The sequence below is a fragment of the Dysidea avara genome, chromosome 13, assembly GCF_963678975.1.
Source record: "Dysidea avara chromosome 13, odDysAvar1.4, whole genome shotgun sequence".
Taxonomy (NCBI): Eukaryota; Metazoa; Porifera; class Demospongiae; order Dictyoceratida; family Dysideidae; genus Dysidea; species Dysidea avara.
Genome location: NC_089284.1, coordinates 18,401,348 through 18,421,365, shown reverse-complemented (window position 1 = coordinate 18,421,365; position 20,018 = coordinate 18,401,348). Strand labels below are relative to the sequence as shown.

Sequence of the window (20,018 nt, the reverse complement as noted above, 5' to 3'; positions counted from 1 at the left end):
TAGAAGGCCTAAAGCCTGTGAATATTAATTGCTATATAATGTATTAATATATGTTAGTCTGAGGTTGTCCTGCATGTAAGCAGGTACCAATGCTTTTGTTTGTTCTTCACAGCACGTTGAAGGTACTGGTCTCACTGCAAAATTGAGCTACATTCCTGTCAAAACCACAAACAAACAGCTGTGGTGTTAAATTAGTTATGGGCCATGTGGAATCTGAAATGATGTAACATGTACAGCATTCGTGATATCAAACAGTATGGTACAGTAGTACTAGGGATTGCAGTGAAAATTTCGTGTGCCACCTAAAATTCCTCCTTTAAAAATTACCCTAGAAACATTTTACGCAACAAAAATCACCTTTATGAAATAGTACTAGTCCATATAATATATAAAAATAATATAACAAAAAACACTTATAGGTGGCCAGATATAGAATTTTTTTAAATCGCCAAAACTCGAATTTTAGTCTCACTGCCTCACTGACCACAGTCACAAGGCTAGAGGCCAAACGAAGCAGCGCACAGCCACCATTTTACGCCACAACAACAAACTCACTAGTGGGATGTGCCTTTTGGGGTTCTGACGAGTCTAGGCCCTCTGCGTCTTGTCTTTTATCTTCAGTCAGGCTGCTTGTCTTCTTCATCATCCAACAAAACCATATTGAGGCATTAATTTTCCGTATCAACACTTTCTTTCAGCAACATATATAGACACCACAAAATTTTTCAGAGCTGGATTTCAGAAGCGTTTTAGCCCCGGTGATATACAAGCTAGATATCTGCAAGTTCACGATGGAGATCCTGTTCGCGATAGGTTTGCAACCACTCCCATCTAGTAAAGATCTAGGTGGACTAATAGCAATAGAGTACAGGGACCACACCTCTTAACCATCTAGCTGTTTACTTAACAGTAAACAAGATGACCTCACCCCTTATTGGTCTAGCTACCTTAGCTGACTTGGGATATATTCCTAATACAACAGTCATGTATGATATTCTATTAGAACAGTCACAAGTTACATTGCAGCTAGCTGTGCTACAGCAAAAAACTAAGGAAACTAGTATTTTAAAAATTGTTAATTTAAAAATGAAGTAGGGATCTATGCAATAAAATAGTGAAACAAGAGATGAATGATGGTATTACAGCATAGCTTGGTGGGAAAGTCCCTACTTTGGCACATTAGCTATAACAATTATTTTGCTCAATGCCAAAGTAGGGACTTTCCCACCCAACTATGCTGTAATACCATCATTCATCTCTTGTTTCACTACTTTTATTGCATAGATCTCTACTTCATTTTTAAATTAACAATTTTTTAAAATACTAGGTTACTACTAGCACCACGTAGTTTGCACCTGTGTGGTAAACATATAGGTATGCACAATACTACAGTTGTGTCTAAACTAAGTTCATGCAGCGCTGATGTACGTATAGCCTACCTGCATGTACACATCATTGCAGAATACTTTGCCATAGCAACCTGATAAAGTGACATTACCATGCATGCACACAGATACATGAGCAGTGAAGTATGCCAAATTATGGTGATTGCCAAGAAATGGATTGGATTGCCAAGAAATGGCTGAAATAATCTTAATATGTTACTAAAGCTTGTTAAAATATTAATATTACTGCAGCAATTTCTTGGCAGCCACCTTTGATTTCACAACTCTTTCGCCTAAGCTTTTTAAAACACACTCTTTGGATTCAGAATTTCATTTATTTTGTTTGTACAAATGTTACTTCTTTTGATATTTGTAAGGCACAAAGCTGGCTGTAAGCTTGCTTTGTAGCTGTGTTTTTTTGTTCTAGAGTAATAACAACAATGTTTCATGAACAGTACACCCATTGTGTGTACACTGTTGAAGTCACATTGATAGGTACATGATAAATGACTATGTGGAGTATTTTAGAAAGCAAGCCATACAAATTTTATTTGTATGGTACGGGGGGTGGGACTCCAGAGTGAAGTAATTACATGATTGGGCCAAAATTTCTTGTGAAGGTATCATCATCATGTCACCAGATTTACTAGTAATTTACTACTAGTAGTATGTGAACCAGTTTTTTTGTCACACTTAGAGGATAGGCTGTTAATTATCACCAACATGTACTATTAAACTGTAACGTGGTAACTGAACAATCACACTTTCTTCAGTGACAAAATTGCATGTCACCAAAACTATTCATTAGCATACAGTACCAGAGATGATTGTATCACTGCCTGTGTGATTGTGATAGGAGCTAGCACAAGAGATATCTGATCACAAGTCAGAACTGGACTCAGTGGTACATGCTGGTAAAGTGGCAGGCCCAGCTGAAGATGCTCAACTGGCTTGTCAGCAGACACTTAACAAAGTCAGAGATGACATTAATCAGTTGATAGTGTCACTGAATGACTGTCAGTCAAAGATTAAGGATGCTGGTCAGTTTAGAGTTAAACCAGATGATGCTAAGGAACAACTAGAATCTGCTCAGGTACTGTATGTAGTGTGACCCCAATTACTGGAGGGTTATTGTTCTTATCATTGTAGGAGCTAAATGCTGAACTTGAGGAGCTACAACCAGTTATTGAAGAGAAGGAGACAACTGGTCAACTGTTTGCAGTGTCTCCAGTGGCAGCCCTTGGAGTTGAGGAAATTAAGAAAGAACATTCCAAATCTCCTTCCCCTAGTGAGGCAACAGAAGACTCTGTTGGTCAGTTCTCTATATCTGATTTGTAGTGTAGAGCATGTCTCTGTGTGTGTGGTAGTGTAGTATACATATTGAGTACTACTTGATATATATTATGTCATGTTGTGTGATGTTGTGTGGTATAGTGTGGTGTTGAGTTTGTCTGTTTTCAGGTACCAAGTCACCTACCCCAACACCAGCACCACTGGAGGAGGCCAATCTTCATCCCACAGTGCCCACTGGCAAGTCATTAAAAGAACTGCTAGAACAATTAGCAGAACTGAACTCTACTGTGAAGGAACTCTCCACTGTGAAGCTAAAAATGTTGGAGGACAGACTGGAGATGGCAAGGAAGTTTGAAGAGGATTACCATGATGTCAGTGAGTGGTTCAGAACCCAACAAGAAGAGTTGTCCAATATAGGATCAGTGAGGGGAGTACCAGAAGGTATCAAGGAACAACTAGCTCTTCATCAGGTAACAGTTCTACCATTGTAACATGTGTAGTGAGTGTGACTTAACTGTTGTGTGTAGGAGTTCCAAGATATGATAGAAGGCAAGAAACCTGAGATTGTTAAACTAAAGAGTTTAGCTGAAGAACTGAAGGAAGGTGTTCCTGATATTGATGAGAACTACCTCAATGAACAGTTAGCAGATCTGGACAGTACAGTAGCTATACTGGCCAAGAGTTGTGCTAAACATCAACAAGAACTGGAGGATGGTCTCCAACGATCAAACAACTTCTATGCTAAACTAGAAGAAGCATTGGCCAATGTAAAGCAGAAGAAAGAAGAGTTAGCTAAGATCTCACCAGCTGGATTGGATATTTCTTCAGTGAAAAGCAAACTAGATGAACTAAATGTAAGTGTTGTGGAAAAGATAGTCAAGGAAATAGAGTGTTTTAATCGAACATTATATTCTACAGTTAACATGGCTTGTTCTTTTGCTAATAACAATATATTCCTGAGATTTAGCATACACTAACTATTATCAAATGGAAAAACTTGAACTATTGGGCAAGCTGTGTGAGTAGATAGCTTTGGTTTTCTCCCTGGGCTATATAGACTTTCTTTTCCAACACTTTTAGCATAAAAATTAATAGTTTGTACTTGACAAACCAACGACTGCAATAGCAACACTACTTCCATATTGATCGATTACTGAATGTGTTTCATTAATATATTGGATTGAGGACTGCAAGAGTGAAGGCTTTAGTGGAGCATAAATATTATCAATGCAAAACAGCTAAGCTGTAAAAAAAAGGAAAGGCTTTCAAAAGCATAGTTGTGAAATCAAAGGTGACAGCCAATATATCGCTGCATGCAGTGATGATATAATTATACTCAGATTGATAATGCACCCTGGCCATTATAAAGCTGATTGGAATTAACATCATTGCTTGGCCACCATCTTTGCTTTTTTTCACTCTGACTTTTGAAGGCCACATCCTGTTAAATAGCAAACCAAAAACTAGCATTGGGACTTATTATGGCAGACATACACAATTGTATTGCAGATCTTGTTTGACTATTTGTTACTTACTTGTAGTGTACTCTACTTCTTATTGTATTGTAAACACCCCAAACACAGCCATAAGGATTTTGGGGCTTGTGTTTACCCAATTTCTATAGGGTAGTATCTATTATGCCAGAACAATTAGGTAGTGGAAAGAATTACAGAATAATTGGATGGGTTCTAATGGTACAAAATAATAAGTTTTTCTTGCAGTATAATAGAAATATCTTCTTGATACGCCACAGAAAAAGGGCTAGCATAAAAGCAGTTGAAAAGTTGAGATACTCTAATAAAGCAGTCACTTACTCTAATAAAGCAGTCACTTACTCTAATAAAGCAGTCACTTACTCTAATAAAGCAGTCACTTACTCTAATAAAGCAGTCACTTACTCTAATAAAGCAGTCACTTACTCTAATAAAGCAGTCACTTACTCTAATAAAGCAGTCACTTACTCTAATAAAGCAGTCACTTACTCTAATAAAGCAGTCACTTACTCTAATAAAGCAGTCACTTACTCTAATAAAGCAGTCACTTACTCTAATAAAGCAGTCAGCTTTAAATCCACGTTTCTAATGTACTAGTCACGTGTATTTACTAAAATGCTTCTTAATAACACAATTAGTTTGAGAATAATAAAAAAGAATAATTGGAAATTTTAAATTCAAAATAGACTCCTTCTCTATCAATTTCCTCTTATCTACAGACATAACGATGATCATGGAAGACAGAAATTACAATACTATTGTAACCATCTAGACTTCTGAACTTTTAATGCTAAGTAGCTTTAAACATTTCATTAGAATTAAGTGGGCTGAGCAGCTGATGGCAGCAGTTCAATAGTTATGGGTTTGGGAGTTAGGTATGGAGGTCCCTGGTTCAAGCTTAAACTCTGGGAAACTATTTTTCAATGTTTTTTCTGAACCTTTTGCCATCGTTGACTGTTCTATTAGAGTATTTTGACCCTCGCAATTTTACGATATTTTGTGCTTTTTGTTGTAACTCTGTAGCTGCCATTGCAATTTGAGGTTTGAGCTGTGATTGTTAGCCTATACTCAGACTGATTTCAAGTTCTATTGCCTTAAGCAGTTTACCCTGCAAGCACAATGAAAATTGTTGTTGTTATTTTTAAAGCAAGATTCACACCAGACTTTAGTATAAGAATTCACTTCAGTGCATACTTAATATATGCCACATTTCATGGCAGTCAAGTTAGGAGTTTATATTTTTTGTAAAGTGTGTAAAGAACAAGAAAATTGTGCCATACGATGGAAAACAAAACAAAAAGAAATTAAGCCAGGGCTTGTATTTCACGAATGCATAAAGTAATTTTGTTTAAATTTTGTATGTTGGGTGCTGAAGTAGCTATGTATATTGCAGTAATCATGTGCTTTGGGGAAGGGAGCATTGAAGTATGCATGTGTAAAGTGTGTTTTCTTTCTTCCTGTCAATATACCAATGGTGTGGCACACTTGCTTCCTTGGCTGCTTGCTGTGTGTCTTGATCAATGGCTGGTGTGTACTCCAATGGTTTATGCTTGAGGCAATAGAAGAGTCTGCCATGCAATTACAACACTTGATTATAAATCAGCCTCCTATAAAGACCACACACCTGATTGATGTCATGTTTTGTCTTCAGGTATTCCAGAAGTCACTAGATGGGGTCAGCTCACAAGTATCAGAGGTGATGATGTTGGGACAACAATTAAAGGATAGTTGTTCTGATAAAGATGATGATGAACTGGACCAGCAACTGAAAGAACTGGCTACTCTCTGGAGCCAACTAAACTCTGACCTCCAACAAAGGATACAATATCTACAAGGAATACTACTAAGACTTGGTATGATCTGTGATGAGTATTTACTATAGGAATTGAGTATTTCTTATTAAGGTCAATTCCATGATGACCTAAGGCAATTACTAACATGGATGGACAAGTTAAACAATAACTTGAAGTCAGCTCCAGCCCCAGGAGTAGAGCCTCCAGCAATAGAGAACAACATCACACAGTTACAAGTAAGGATAGTATTATCAAGAGTTGATAATATTATGAACTCTTGGCAACATTATGTATGTAACATACTTAGTGTAGGATAATATAGACTCTAGTGGTATAGTGTGGTGGATAGCAGTACTGTTAGGGCCAATTACACAGTGATTATTGTTTAATGATATGTTACCATTGCAGACAATGACCGAAGAGTTAACCTCTCATCAACCAGAACTAGTTACACTGTTCAAAGATGTTGATGATCTGATGGCAAAGGCCAGTGATCTCAGTGATACAACATCAGATAAATTGCGTCAGTACAAGGAGGACACAGAGAAACGCTGGGCAGGACTTGATGAAGCCATGACTGAGAGGAGAGGACAGTTAGACAAAGCTCTGGAGAAAGCTAAAGAGTTTCAGGTAGTGTTTCAACAAGAGACACTTTGGCTGAATAGTGCTGATGATCGGTTGAATGCTGACTGGAGTCCTCGTGGACTAGTCGAGAAATGTAAAAAGGAAGTTGACCAACACAAGGTGAGTAGTAACTGAAAAGATGAGATGTAGTGTTATCCCAACTGTGTTCAGGAGTTTGTGGTAGAAGTGAAGAATCACGATGAGCCAATCAAAGCACTGAAACCATTAGGGGAGGGGCTGAAGCCACAGGGCAGTAAAGAAGAACAGAAAATGGTGGACACTTGGTTGAAGGGATTACAAAGAGATTATGGTGGACTGGACAATACAGTGGCCGAGAAAGGAGATCAACTAGAGGCTGCTTTAGAGGAAGCAAAACAGTTTGAAACGTAATTACACAAGATAGTTTGTCTTGTGTTGTATTAGCTTAATGGCTTGTCCTTGTAGATGTTACACATCTATATCAGAATGGGTGGATGCTGCCAGGAGGGCACAAGAAGAGGCTGAACCAATAAGATCTGAACTAGATGCTGTACAAGATCAACTGGAGACTCATAAGGTACTAATAATACTCTAATAGAACAGTCAGCAACTAGTAAACACTACAGGCTACACTGAAGGAGGTGTCAGCTAAAGAGAAGGAACTCAGTGTGGTAGTGACACAAGGACAGTCACTGAGTGACAAGTGTGTAGAAGAGGATAGTGAGGTGATATTACAATGGTTAGATCAGTTACATAACAAGTGGGATCATCTCAATACTCTACTGACTCAGAGGAAGGTACTGCTGTGGTATTATTTGCCAATACTATATACTGTGACATGTAGACACAACTGGAAGAAGCATTGTTAACACTGGGCCAGTTTCAACAAGCCTTTGATGAATTGTGGGTGTGGCTCAGTACCATACATGTACAACTACAAGATCCTGATCCAGTCACTGGTAAAACTGAAGAAGTTACCTCTCTAATGTCCAAACATAGTGTAAGATATATGTGCAGGGTTAGCAGTACGATATTTAGGATCTGAAGAACCCCTCCTAGTTTTAGCCATGTACTAAGTGAGTAGTTAGTAGAAGGAAGTGCAGTGAAAAGGTTGAGAGATGGGCTGAACTCTTTATAGAATGTGACTTAACTAAAGTCATAAATTGGAAGTTGACTACCATATATGGTGCAAGAGAAAATTTTGACAATACTGATAATTTTTCAGAAACTACAATTTTACAGTTAATTTATTCTATAAATATTTGTCAGTATACTCAATTGTCTAATTCATCAGCCTCAAATTTTTGCACTAGCTATTCAGGAATAACCCTAAGGGACCCTCTCCAACCCCCCCCCCCCCCCCCCACACACACACACACACACACACATACACATACATGCACATTAACACTTTAAACCATATCTAAAGCTACAGTTACCGCTTTGGTTATTATCAGTTTCAGCTTTTTGACTTGGTTGAAATGTTTCCTTGCAATATTGTAAAATTTAAGACATCTTTTAAACTAATTATGGTATTATTATAATTATTATTATTAACAGTGTTGGGACAGTTACTTTTTACAAGTAACTAGTTACATATTACATATTACTTGTAACTGAACTATTTAGTTACAGTTACATATTACCCATAAAATAAAGTAACTGTAATAATATTACATATTATATTACTTTGTGTCCACAGCCTTAAGCTATCACGTGTGAAACTACCACCTTATCACGTGACATGATTTCGTTGTTGGGCAATGTGCAAATCTTGGTTATAAATAAGAAGCTGGTGAATAAGCTTCATTCAGTAGGCTTCATTACTTCGTTGTGGCTAGGCGTTACTCAGAGGATTACTAACGAGATTAGTAACTTCGTTACTTGTAGTAATATTATTACATAATATTAGACTCGTTACAGTAACTATATAACTTAGGTAACGCGTTACATTTGTAAGTGAAGTAACTTGAGTTATATTACCTGTTTTTTATAGCATATTTCGTTATATTACTTAATTACCACAAAAGTAATATTATGTAATGCGTTACTTCCACCACTGATTATTAATGCTTTACAGTGACCAGCACTGAAGGTCTGACAGCAACATGTGCTGCAGGTATAACATCTGGGGGCTTCCCCAAATCTCCTAGCTGCTTATAAAGAGTATACGTATCTCCTGTTTATAGATCCTCTACCTCCAGAGATTCTCAGTCATGCTACAGCACAATCATGTTTGATATGAACACATTTACATTAGAAGCATATTACAGTACTACAGCTTAACTAGAATTGTGGGGGAAAAAACCATGACAGACTACATGACCGTTGCATATGGCTACTATGCAGAAGAGTAGGAAGTAACTTATGATGAATATAGATAAATAGTTAAATGACTGCTTGTAAAAATGCAGAGTTGGGGGTTGTAATGCGTTACATAATAATATTACTTTTACAGTAAAGAGTAATATAACGCGTTACATGACAAAGTAGCAAGTAATATGTAGCGGATATTACATCCAGAAATTGTAACGAATGTAACGCGTTACTTCCTTTTAAGGCGCATTGTATCCAGGCACGTGATTGATTGCATTTTGAGTCCAGACGACTGGAGATAGTGTTACAGGCATGAAAAAAGAATGATAGTGTATGGGGAGTGGCCTTGAGGCCAAGATACAACAACAAAGTATGTATTTGTGCCTAAACTACACCAGAGAAACGCATGTCTTGCTCGTGTCACTTGTAGTTGTAGGCTGGTAGCTTATATTTAGAAGGTTGGACTTACTTTATAGTTTGTAACGAACAAATGTAATATGTAATATTATTACTAGTTACAACCCTCAGAGTAACGAGTAATATGTAACTCTTACTTATTTCAGTAGGTAATATGTAATTGTAGCGCTCTACATCACGTAAAAGTAATGAGTAATATGTAACTAGTTACATTTTTAGTGTAACGACCCCAACTCTGTAAAAATGCTACTCTTGACTGCTTTATTAGGGCATGTGGCTGCTCTATTAGAGTATCTCGATCTTTGATGAGTAGACTTTAATGAACTTGTACCGCACCTTTGTTTTAGATTATGGATTATAGTTGAAGCCAGATCAAGATCACTGAAAAGGAAGGATGATACTGCCTTAATGATTTTGATTCTGGTTAGAAATATTTATGGGCACCTAAGCACCCATAACACCCATGCTTCCTGCGCCTCCAATTAATTTAGTTCCCTTTAAATCTTTGATCCTCTTCTGCATCTTGTAATCTGGTTCATGACTCTTATATAAGTTTATTCTAGAAAAAAATATATCAGCAGCACTTTTGTATATTCTTCATTACTATGTGTCTATAAATCATGCCCCGTATCTACAAGTGCTAATTATCAACTGACAGGCCCTCCAGAAGCAGTTAGGGGCAAAGCAGTCTACTCACAAAGCAGTGGGGAAGGCTGGTAAGCAGCTACTGTCACAAAAGACAGGAGAGGATGGGGAATCACTTAAGAAGAAACTTGAAGACCTTGAGCAGAAGTGGAGCGATGTATGTATGTTGTCAGCTGACTGGCAACAAAAGCTGGAGAAGACTAGAGTAGAGCTTAGTAAGCATGCAGTGTGCTATATGGTGTACAGAGACTGTTGTGTGTGTACTACAGAACAGTTTAATGTGTTGTGGGGACCACTGCAGAAGTGGTTGGCCAAGGTTGCTCCAAGACTGAGTGTGTCTGAACCAGTGTATGGTAACAGGGACACTGTGGAGAGACTGATTGAGTCACATCAGGTGAGTATATAGTCACCAGTGTAACGAGTTGTTTACTTAATATTAAGTGAGTGATTCCAGTGTTAATATTGTGCACTACTCCCTATAATCATAAGGTGTCACTGGTGTCCTGTAGCAATTACAAAAGGAGATGGGAGCACAGCATAAGAAGGTGGAGTCCACCAAGACAAGTGGTGAAGTGTTAATCAATGAATTACTGGATGATCCTGAACCAGTTAAGAGTAATCTAGTACAACTGAGTAGTCGATGGGATGATACTTGTAAGGCTTTTGAGACAAGACAGAATAGACTGGACCAAGCATTACAGGTAAGGGAGTTACGTTATATACAACTGGTATATAGCTAATCTCTTGTAGGAGGCTAAATTATTTGAGGCTAGTTATGATGATGCACTGGAGTGGGTACAGATGCAGTCTGGTCACTTGGCGTCACAGCCACCACCTCAAGAAGATGTTGTAGCACTTCAGAAACAAATTGATGAACAGAAGGTGACCAGTTAATGTGCTGTACATCATTACTACAATATTGTGTAGGCATTCTCTGCTGAACTACTAGCCAAACAACCTGAGATTGATAAAGTGTTGGAAAAAGGAGAACAACTCCTAGAAGAAGCCCACCCTGATGCAGTACCAGTCCTACAGAACATGATACAAGCACTACAAGATGAGTGGAAGGAGCTAAAGAAGATGACAAGTGATCGCAGTGAGGAATTAGCCACAGCGTTGTTGGAACTACAAGGAGTAGAGGAGATGTTAGTTCAGTTGTGGGAATGGGTGGAGGGTGCTCGGAAGAAACTAGCTGCCAAACAGGCAGAACCAATTGGTGATACACTAGAAGTAGTTGAGGCTCAGTTAGCAGAACATGAGGTAGACCATTATGTACAACTGTACTGTAGTGAGAGTTGTGTGTTGATAGTCATTTCAAGAAGATATGGCAACTCAACAGCCCAACATGGAGGCACTACAGAAGGTTGCTTGTCACAGGAGAGGTGGCAGTGGCAACCAAGACATGCCACGTAAAATCAATGATTTACACAAGAAGTGGCAGACACTATGGCTTGGAGCCACTGATAGGCACCGAGTATTGACTGAGGCTAGACAGAGGCCAAAAGATGTTAGTAGTATTGTGTAATGTCTAGCACTGTATATGCCACTGTTGACAGATTGCCAAAGCAAGGTCATTCAATTATGAGAACTGGAGACAGAGAGTAAGCCCTATATCCTTAGGATATTAGCAGCTTATCACATGGTCTTGTAGTTTGTAGACTTTGCTAGTCAACAGAAGCTACGTCTCAATAACCTGTTCATCAAGTTTGATGCTAATCATGACCGTAAACTAAACAGGGAGGAGTTCATCAATGCACTGAAGTCTTCTGGTGGGTGTGGTCATTATAGTCCATAATAGAGTGATGTGTGGTGTTATGTAGGTCTACCAATGACCAGGATTGAGTTGGAAAAAGTTGCTGATGTGTTCTTCCCTGACCGAAGAGCTCTCCACTTGGTAGACGTGTCCGACATTGTAGCACAACTGACACGGAAACATGATTGGAAGAAAGTTGAGAATGAAAGTGATGCAGTGAAGATAGAGAAAGAGGTTTGACTGGTCGGTGTATTGTTACACCCACTGTTACTTCATCAATACAGATACAACATGAAGTTGCTAAGTGTACTTGTCCCTCAAGATTTAAAGTGGAGCAAATTGGAGAAGGAAAATATAAAGTAATTTGTGCAGCATTTGAAGTACATTTCACTGGTGTAATCTATTAATAGTTTGGTGATTCTCAACGACCATATTTGGTGAGAATATTACGTACCACAGTAATGGTCAGAGTGGGAGGTGGCTGGATCACACTTATGGAATTTCTACAGAAACATGATCCATGTAGAGGTCAGTTATCATCAGTATCTTGATATTGTCTCCAGTCCAATCCATATGATATTATTGATACCAAAACAGCTTAAGTAAGTTCAGGAAGAGAAGTTATGAAACAAATGTGGTAGCCAAGACTTAGCTACTATGATGTCAATGTTCAATCTTGTACGTGTCATTATTAAAATTAATTATGCATTTGATTTCATGGGTTTTTGTAAAGAAGAAATAACAAATAACAAAATCTTTGGCCATGTATATCTCTGGAATGGCTGGAGCATATATAGTAGTGTTATGCTTGCCCTATCTGGTGAGCAGCTTCAAAGGTGGATGTGGGTGGTGGTATGCATGGAGTGCCCTCTCTGAACTTTTACCATGTACTTGTTAGGAAGCTAATAGAAGCTACAGGTGTGATTGCAGTATTACAATGAAAGAGGTAGAAGGAGAAAGAGGAAGGAGTATTCATTGAGAGACATAATTTAGAAGTATCTCCTATAGTACTCTATTGGAACATTCAATAATTTCATTCTACGAACTTTTCAACTATCAGGAATAAAAGACCAGTGTGTGAGCTGAAATTGAACCTATTCTTCCTTATCTATGCACTCCTATTTCACCATTCGTATGATTGTGCCATACAATAATCAATTAGTGCTTTTGAAAGTTTATTGTGTCTCATTCTGAATTAAGTTAGCACCCCATTTTTGATCCATCCCTTAGCTCCACTGAAAAATGGTCTAATTTTGAAAAGGGACCACAGAGCTACACACGTCTGAAAATAGAGGTTTCTTTCTGCCTATTATTCTTGATGGTTCTGGCTGGCCACAGGCTAGACTGTTGGGTTTCCTATAGCAACATATGATGGAAACAGTGGCTTATCAAATGCATAAAGTTACTTGTATGTACGTACATGTGACTAAGACATGTTATACTTGTGTACACAATTGTGAAGACTTGTATGTATGAGTTGTTGTTGTTGTTGACAGCTTCTAGTCGTACCAATGTTGAGATCTACAAGGAGATACGCAGCAAGAAGATGACACCTGGCCTGGACACAATGGATTTCCAGTCTAAGGTGGAGACTAAAAAGAAAGCTAAAAATGAAGCTGTTCTCAGAGCAGCCACTGCAGACCCTGATGCAGAAGTGAAGACTAAGATCTTACCCAGTGGTCGTAAAGCTACTGAAATATCTAAACGTACAGTAGTGGAAAAAGGAGACCACAAATCTGTAGTGGATGGTACTGATCACGATGTTCCCAAAGTTCGTAAACAAACGAAATCTAGTACAGTTGATCCAGCTGCACCGAGACAAAAACATGCTCTACCAAAGAGACTTGATCGTGAGAAACTACTGTCTCCACCAAGAGCTGTGCCATCAGCAGCAGGCCACCTGCCCAGTACACAACAGGATCACACTAAAGGAACTAGTTCACCTAGTATGATCCCAAGAGCTCAAGTAGGACAGGGAATTTCACCTCGGAAATCCCCCAGTTTATCTCAAGACAGGAAAAGAATCCCACACTCAAAACGTTGATTTATCTTTGTAGCAAATTTGGTTTAAGTTTTTCTTTTGGTATAACAACAATAAATAATTTTTTTAAAAACGTAATTGCGGTGCCTAGAGGGGATTCCCAAATAAAATTCCCAGCATGACCGGATACTTTATGGGGAGTGGCAACAGGAAGAGGCGTCTATTATCTGTAATGGTGGTACAGTGTAAAGCGTGTCATACGTAAGAGTGGGTATTTGGATTGCAAAGGATGGCGGTACCGGTGAGTTATTGTGTGTAGTTCTGATACAGTGAGGACTAATTGCTAATTGTTTACACTTTCCCGTGCCTGAGTTGAAGCCATATATGATATATATGTGGGAGCGAGTTCTTTGCACCATGCAAACAAATCTTGCTTATCGGCGCGATGGTTCATAGTGAGCACTGCTGCATGTTTACTATATCGCTAATCCAGCGCTGCAACGCAAGTGTCCCTTAACAGTTCTCTGCTGCTAAAAACTAATACCCGTACATATTGGACATTGTTTAGCTAATACTAACGCTACCAAGACAGTTCTGATTGTGAAGCCAGAACATCTCTCTTCTGCACAGACCATGTTCGCCAATACAAATATAAGGATTACTGCACGTGGTCAGCGACATCTTGGTGCTGCCCTGGGTTCAAGGGAGTTTACTGAAGAGTATGTCACAACTAAGGTTGAGTCTTGGACTGCAGAAATTTCTGCTTTAGCAGAAATTGCTAGTAGTAGGCCACATGCTGCTTATTGTGCATTCACCCATGAGTTGATTGGTCGCTGGGTCCATAGATATATCTATGCTGGGTCTACCTGATGAGAACTATTCCTGGTATTAGCTCCTTTTTTCAGCCATTGGAAGATGCTATCCGCTTGCAGCTTCTTCCCTCACTCAGTGGACGTCCTGCAGGTTCCACTACTGAACGTACCTTGTTTTCTCTTCCCTGTCGTTTTGGTGGCTTGGGTGTGGTTAATCCCACTACCATTTGTGATTCACAGTTTGCTGCTTCTACTGCTCCATTGAAAGAACTAATCATTAAACAGTCTGTTTGTGCTCATCTCCCTGATACTCGATCCATCAAGGCTCAGGTCCATCAGAGCAGGTGTATGGCAACTAAGGAACATGCCCTGGAGATTAAGAACAGTCTCTCTACACAACTTCAAAGAACTGTTGATTCGAATAGTGAACCTGGAGCCTCTTCATGGTTGTTAGCCCTGCCACTACAAGATCAAGGTTTCCATCTTACTAAACAGGAGTTCTGGGATGCACTCCACCTGCGTTATGGTTGGAATTTACTGTCACTGTGTTTGTGGTGCCAATTTTTCTACTAATCATGCCATGATATGTCGACATGGTGGCTTAACATTCGTACGTCATAATGATTTACATGACATCACAGCTGAGTTACTGTCTAAGGTTTGTTATGACGTTACTATTGAACCACCTCTTCAATCTCTCAATGGAGAAGTGATTATTCCTCAGCCTGCCAACCAACAAGATGATGTCAGAGCTGATATTCACGCTCGTGGATTTTGGGGGCAGCGGCAAAGTGCCTTTTTGATATAAGGGTATTTCATCCAAATACACAGAGCTACCGCAATGCTTCTATTCCATCTGTATATAGACGTCATGAGCAACAGAAGAAGAGGGAATATGGTGACCGTGTCCATGAGGTGGAGTTGGCCTCTTTCACTCCTTTAGTTTTTTCAACAACTGGGGGTAAAGCAGTCGCTTTTTATCGCCGTTTAGCTGATTTGTTATACAAATGCAACACCATGACCTACAGCAGCACTCTTGCGTGGCTTCGTTGCTTGTTATCATTTTCTCTTTTAAGATCTGCAACTATGTGCATCCGGGGAAGCCGTTCCATCTCTTACAGATCATCTGATGCTTCCCCAGAACTGGGCCTTGTTAGTGGCCCCAGGGACTTTTAAATGTCTCCATTATTGTTTGTATCAGTTGTGTCCAGCACACATGCCTTTTGTGCTGGGGGTGGAGGCAGGAATAGATATTAGGAGAAAATAAAGAAAAGAGAAAAAAACTTGAACCTTTCCGCAAAAAATAACTGACAATCATCCATCTACTCGAGTGTACGTCAGGGTTGGTATGCCCCCAGTGAGGCCCCGAGCACTCTTCTGTGCTCAAAGCAAAGTTAGAAACCTACTCTAAAATTAACTTCTTCTGAATTGCGTCAGCAGTTGGAACCCACCGGCACTGCAGCGAGCGCGCAGTGGAGCTAGCATCTGTGAAAGGGGCTTCGAATTGGCTTACAACTCTCCCCTTGAAAGAGCATGGTTTTGCTCTACACAAGTCCACCTTTCAGGATGCTTTGGCTTTGCGTTACGGTTGGCCTCCCCTCCGTACTCCAATTCTCCAACTCTTTGTGTTTGTGGGGCTTCATTCTCTGTGTATCTTGTGCTCTCTTGTCTGAAATGGGGACTACCTTCCCTTCGCCACAATGAGATAAGGGACCTCACCGCTACCCTTTTGACAGATGTGTGCTCCCAGGTGTGTACTGAACCAGAACTGCAGCCTGTCCACAATTCTGATGAGTTCCATCTTTCCACCTCAAATACTCAAGAAGGGGCTCGTTTGGATATTGCCATGAATGGTTTTTGGGGTAGTTGTTCTGAGAGATGTTTTATTGATGTTTGTGTTTTTAATCCGCTTGCCCCATCTAACAGTTCTTCATCGCTTTCTTCTACCTTTAAGAAGCATGAGAATATCAAGCGTCAAGCTTATGGTCAGAGAATCAGTGAGGTTGAACATGCTTCTTTTACACCTATTGTCATGTCAGCAACAGGGGTGTTGGCTCACAAGGCCACAGTTTTCTACAAGCATCTGGCTTCCCTCCTATCGGCTAAGTGGGGTGATGAGTACTCCGTGGTCCTGGGTTGGCTTCGGAGTTGTCTTGGTTTTTCTCTGCTCCATTCAGCTATTCAATGCATTCAAGGTGCATGTTCATCCAATGGTGCTTACACTAGGGCTTCACCACCAATGGAATTAGTGCAAGTGGAGTCCCGCTTGTCAAAGTAACATGCTGGCTGCGTTACTTTGCTTTCCTATTGTCTTTTACAGTTATCCAGCACATGCCTTTCTTTGTGCTGGGGGTGGTAGGCAAGGGCAGTCCATCAAGCCTGGGTGTAGTATTCAACTTTTAGGACATGCGACAAGTAGTATTAGGGTTAGGGTCGGGTTCAGCTTTGGTTTCTTCTGCACCTTTAGGTTACGTTCTTCTTACTACATGTAGCTTACTTCTAAGTTGAGTCACATTTATAAGGTAGAAAAGTAAGAGACAAGTAGAGCCGCAAGAGAGCTAGCAGTGGTAGGACAGATGGTAGTACTGTCACAGAGCTATCACACCGATGGTCCAGTGTTCGAATCCCAGATACTGCCCTTTTGCTTTAATAGCCAGTACACCTTACTGAACTGAGTAACCACTAGTATAGCAGAGAACACTCGGGTTGTGAGCCCACCTACAATTCCGTGTCCAATTCAATTGTTTTAGCTATGCTGTTTTACCATATAGTTTTACATAAAAAAGATTTTCATTAAAGCAAGCATCGAGACAGCCAATAAAAACTGCTTGACCTTCAATTTTTGGTTGATCTTGTGACAGTTGAACTGTCTAGGCCATTTTATGCCAGTAACCTTACAAAACGTAGCCATCTACCAAAGAATACAAATGTTGCATACTTCTGCAGGCAGCTCGTGTAGTCATCTCCTGTTCATACAGGATATTTAACTATCTGGCTTCAGCATCATGGGATGTAGTTGATCTGTTGAATTACTGATATACAGTATTTAGTTTTATAAGTAGCTGCAATTTAATTTTTTTGTCTTGCCAGGCCTCCACATTTTTAAGTAACTTGGTAACCCTGAGACTAGACTCCTGACCCCTTGTAATTATATTGTACATGTAATTGTCGAATTATTATGACATTTATCTTCCCTTAGGTAAAAACAAAGGTAGCATTACGAGGTCAATATCAGCGTTGTAAGTGGGTCAGTATTGTTGACCCAGTTGACCCATTAACCCGAATAGTAATCTGGATGGGACCTGGATCTGACCCACATGTGATCCTGTTTAATTAAAATAGAGGCATGCCTCAAGAGCTAGATTAAAAGTCCACAAGTTCCATTAGCTAGCCCCACATTTTAGGATTGTCTGCAAAGAAGAGAGTAGCTATGTATTGGTGTGACTCCACATAAGTCTACATGCAGCTACAACAATTAAGAATTTCCAGAAGTCAGCTATCTACATTTCAAGTAGCAACACGAGAACAGCTGATACAATTCCAACAAGTGGGCATGGCTCTACATATCCCGCATAGACAGCAAAGCATATACCTGAATGGTGGGTGTGGTTCCACGTATGTTTCTTGAGTGTTTACAACTGCATTTCCACCAACACAATCAAGCTGCTTGTCAACTTATAGTCACACGTAATCTCATCTGGGTCAGATCCAGATATACAGTGAAATGGTTAAGACCCACTTGACCCCAAAATGTGACCCAAATGACCCAGATAATCTGGATTACCCGGCCAACTTATAACGCTGGTCAATATAAAATGTGAGTCTTCAAAACCTGCTTCAAAACAATACACTGACTGCTGTTACATGTTGGACTTGAATACAGCTCAGGGGCATAGGAAGCATGGGTGCCATGGGCACCCATAAATATTTCCAGTTGTGTAACTAATGGGTGTCAGCACACTGTACTATATATTACTGAAAAGATCGAGATACTCTAATAGAGCAGTCAATAGTTCTAATAAAGCAGTCACATACACTTGCGATCTTTTTTTTTTTGGTCTTCAGCTTTACCACTGGGCACCCATAAGTTAATTATCTTCCTACGCCCCTGCAGCTCATGATACAGCTGTAGTGGTGATAAATTTTATTGCCTTCTTGGTAACTATTATATGATGTGCCAAAGTGGACAAAAAGCTAAATGCTGTATAAAGTCAAAATTTGTGCATGTGCTGTCCCTCAATTTGAGTTGGACAGATGTTGTCTCTCAATTTTGAGGTGCAGATGATGCCATACTTCCTTTGTACTATTAAACATGACAGCATAATGAAAAATGATTAAGATGTTGTAATGAAATTTTGCAGCAAAATAATGAAAATTCCCAATGACATAATGAAATTTCACAATGTCCTAATGGAACTTCACAACAATGTAGCTAATGATTTCACAATAGTGTAGCTAATAATTTCCTGATGTTGCAATGATGATGTAGCTAATAACTTCTGATTTCCATTTACAAACGTAGGGAAGTCATTGCGCTTACAAATCAACACCTTGGCTGTCAGCAAAAAGAGATGGAACACAAAGGAGGACAAAGGAAAGTCCATGATGCATGCATTGTACATACTGTGGTATGCCAAAAGGTACATATACTTGTCAAGCTGAAGTGACGTCGAACAGTGAAAATATCAAGCCTGTAGCCTTATGAGTTACACTTGTCTAAAGGCAGTTAGTCAGTAGAAAATTCCATTGAATAATTTATTTTATAGCAATCTGTTAGAAGCATTTAGGGTCATACTGTGGGCTTGGTATACCACTGCCAAGGCACCAGGATGATATTGTGATGGTGAAATTTTTGGTCAGAAAAACTCAAACCTTCATGATCCGTACTACCGTACTGCACAGTACTACACAGTACTACCGTATTGTATGATATAGTGCTATTATTTGAGTAGGGTTAGGGTTATAGTAAACTGAGAGACACTTGTGTGCACAACTCAATTGAAAGATAACATGTGCACAACTCTGATAGTTGATAGACTACACAACATTTGTATTTTTGTCCAATTTAGTTCCCTATAAACTCTTGGTTACTCTTGTGTGGCCAGACTACTTTTCTCTGCCATGGTACTTATTGATTAGAGGTTATAAGCAGGTGCTTACAATCTCCAATCGATAAGTGCCGTGGCGGAGAAAAGATGTCTGGCCACGCTAACTCTCAGGAGCATTGATCTTTTATCACAATATATAGCTACTGGGATTCAACCTTCTTCTGTGAACAAACTATCATGTAAAAGTAGTCTGATAGGTTTCCTTCGCTGCATCTCATTTGAACATGAGTTCCAAAACAGGTTCAAGTTTTGCTCAATAAGAGGTGAGGTCATCTTGTTTACTGTTAAGTAAATAGCTAGATTGTTAAGAGGTGTAGTCTCCATACTCTATCACTATTAGTCCACCCAGATCTTTATTGATGGGTGTGCTAAATTGTGATGGGTGTGCTAATTTTTAAAATACTAGTTTGTTTAGTATT

The 20,018-nt window shown here is 39.4% G+C and overlaps 2 protein-coding genes across 2 annotated transcripts in view; both read left to right on the top strand.

Moving 5' to 3' along the window:
* LOC136242466 (microtubule-actin cross-linking factor 1-like) overlaps window positions 1-13,801 on the top strand; it is a 107,689-nt gene extending 93,888 nt beyond the window's left edge. Inside the window, exons 69-72 of the mRNA XM_066033893.1 lie at window positions 11,766-11,932; window positions 11,983-12,057; window positions 12,109-12,226; window positions 13,195-13,801. Of these exons, the coding sequence (XP_065889965.1) occupies window positions 11,766-11,932; window positions 11,983-12,057; window positions 12,109-12,226; window positions 13,195-13,742 (908 nt within the window). The 3' untranslated portion in view covers window positions 13,743-13,801. The remainder of the gene's footprint in view (window positions 1-11,765; window positions 11,933-11,982; window positions 12,058-12,108; window positions 12,227-13,194) is intronic.
* Window positions 13,802-13,855: 54 nt separating this feature from the next.
* Window positions 13,856-20,018, top strand: part of LOC136242465 (microtubule-actin cross-linking factor 1-like) — a 109,755-nt gene continuing 103,592 nt past the window's right edge. The window contains exon 1 of the mRNA XM_066033890.1: window positions 13,856-13,980. Coding sequence (XP_065889962.1) covers window positions 13,969-13,980 — 12 coding nt within the window. The 5' untranslated portion in view covers window positions 13,856-13,968. The remainder of the gene's footprint in view (window positions 13,981-20,018) is intronic.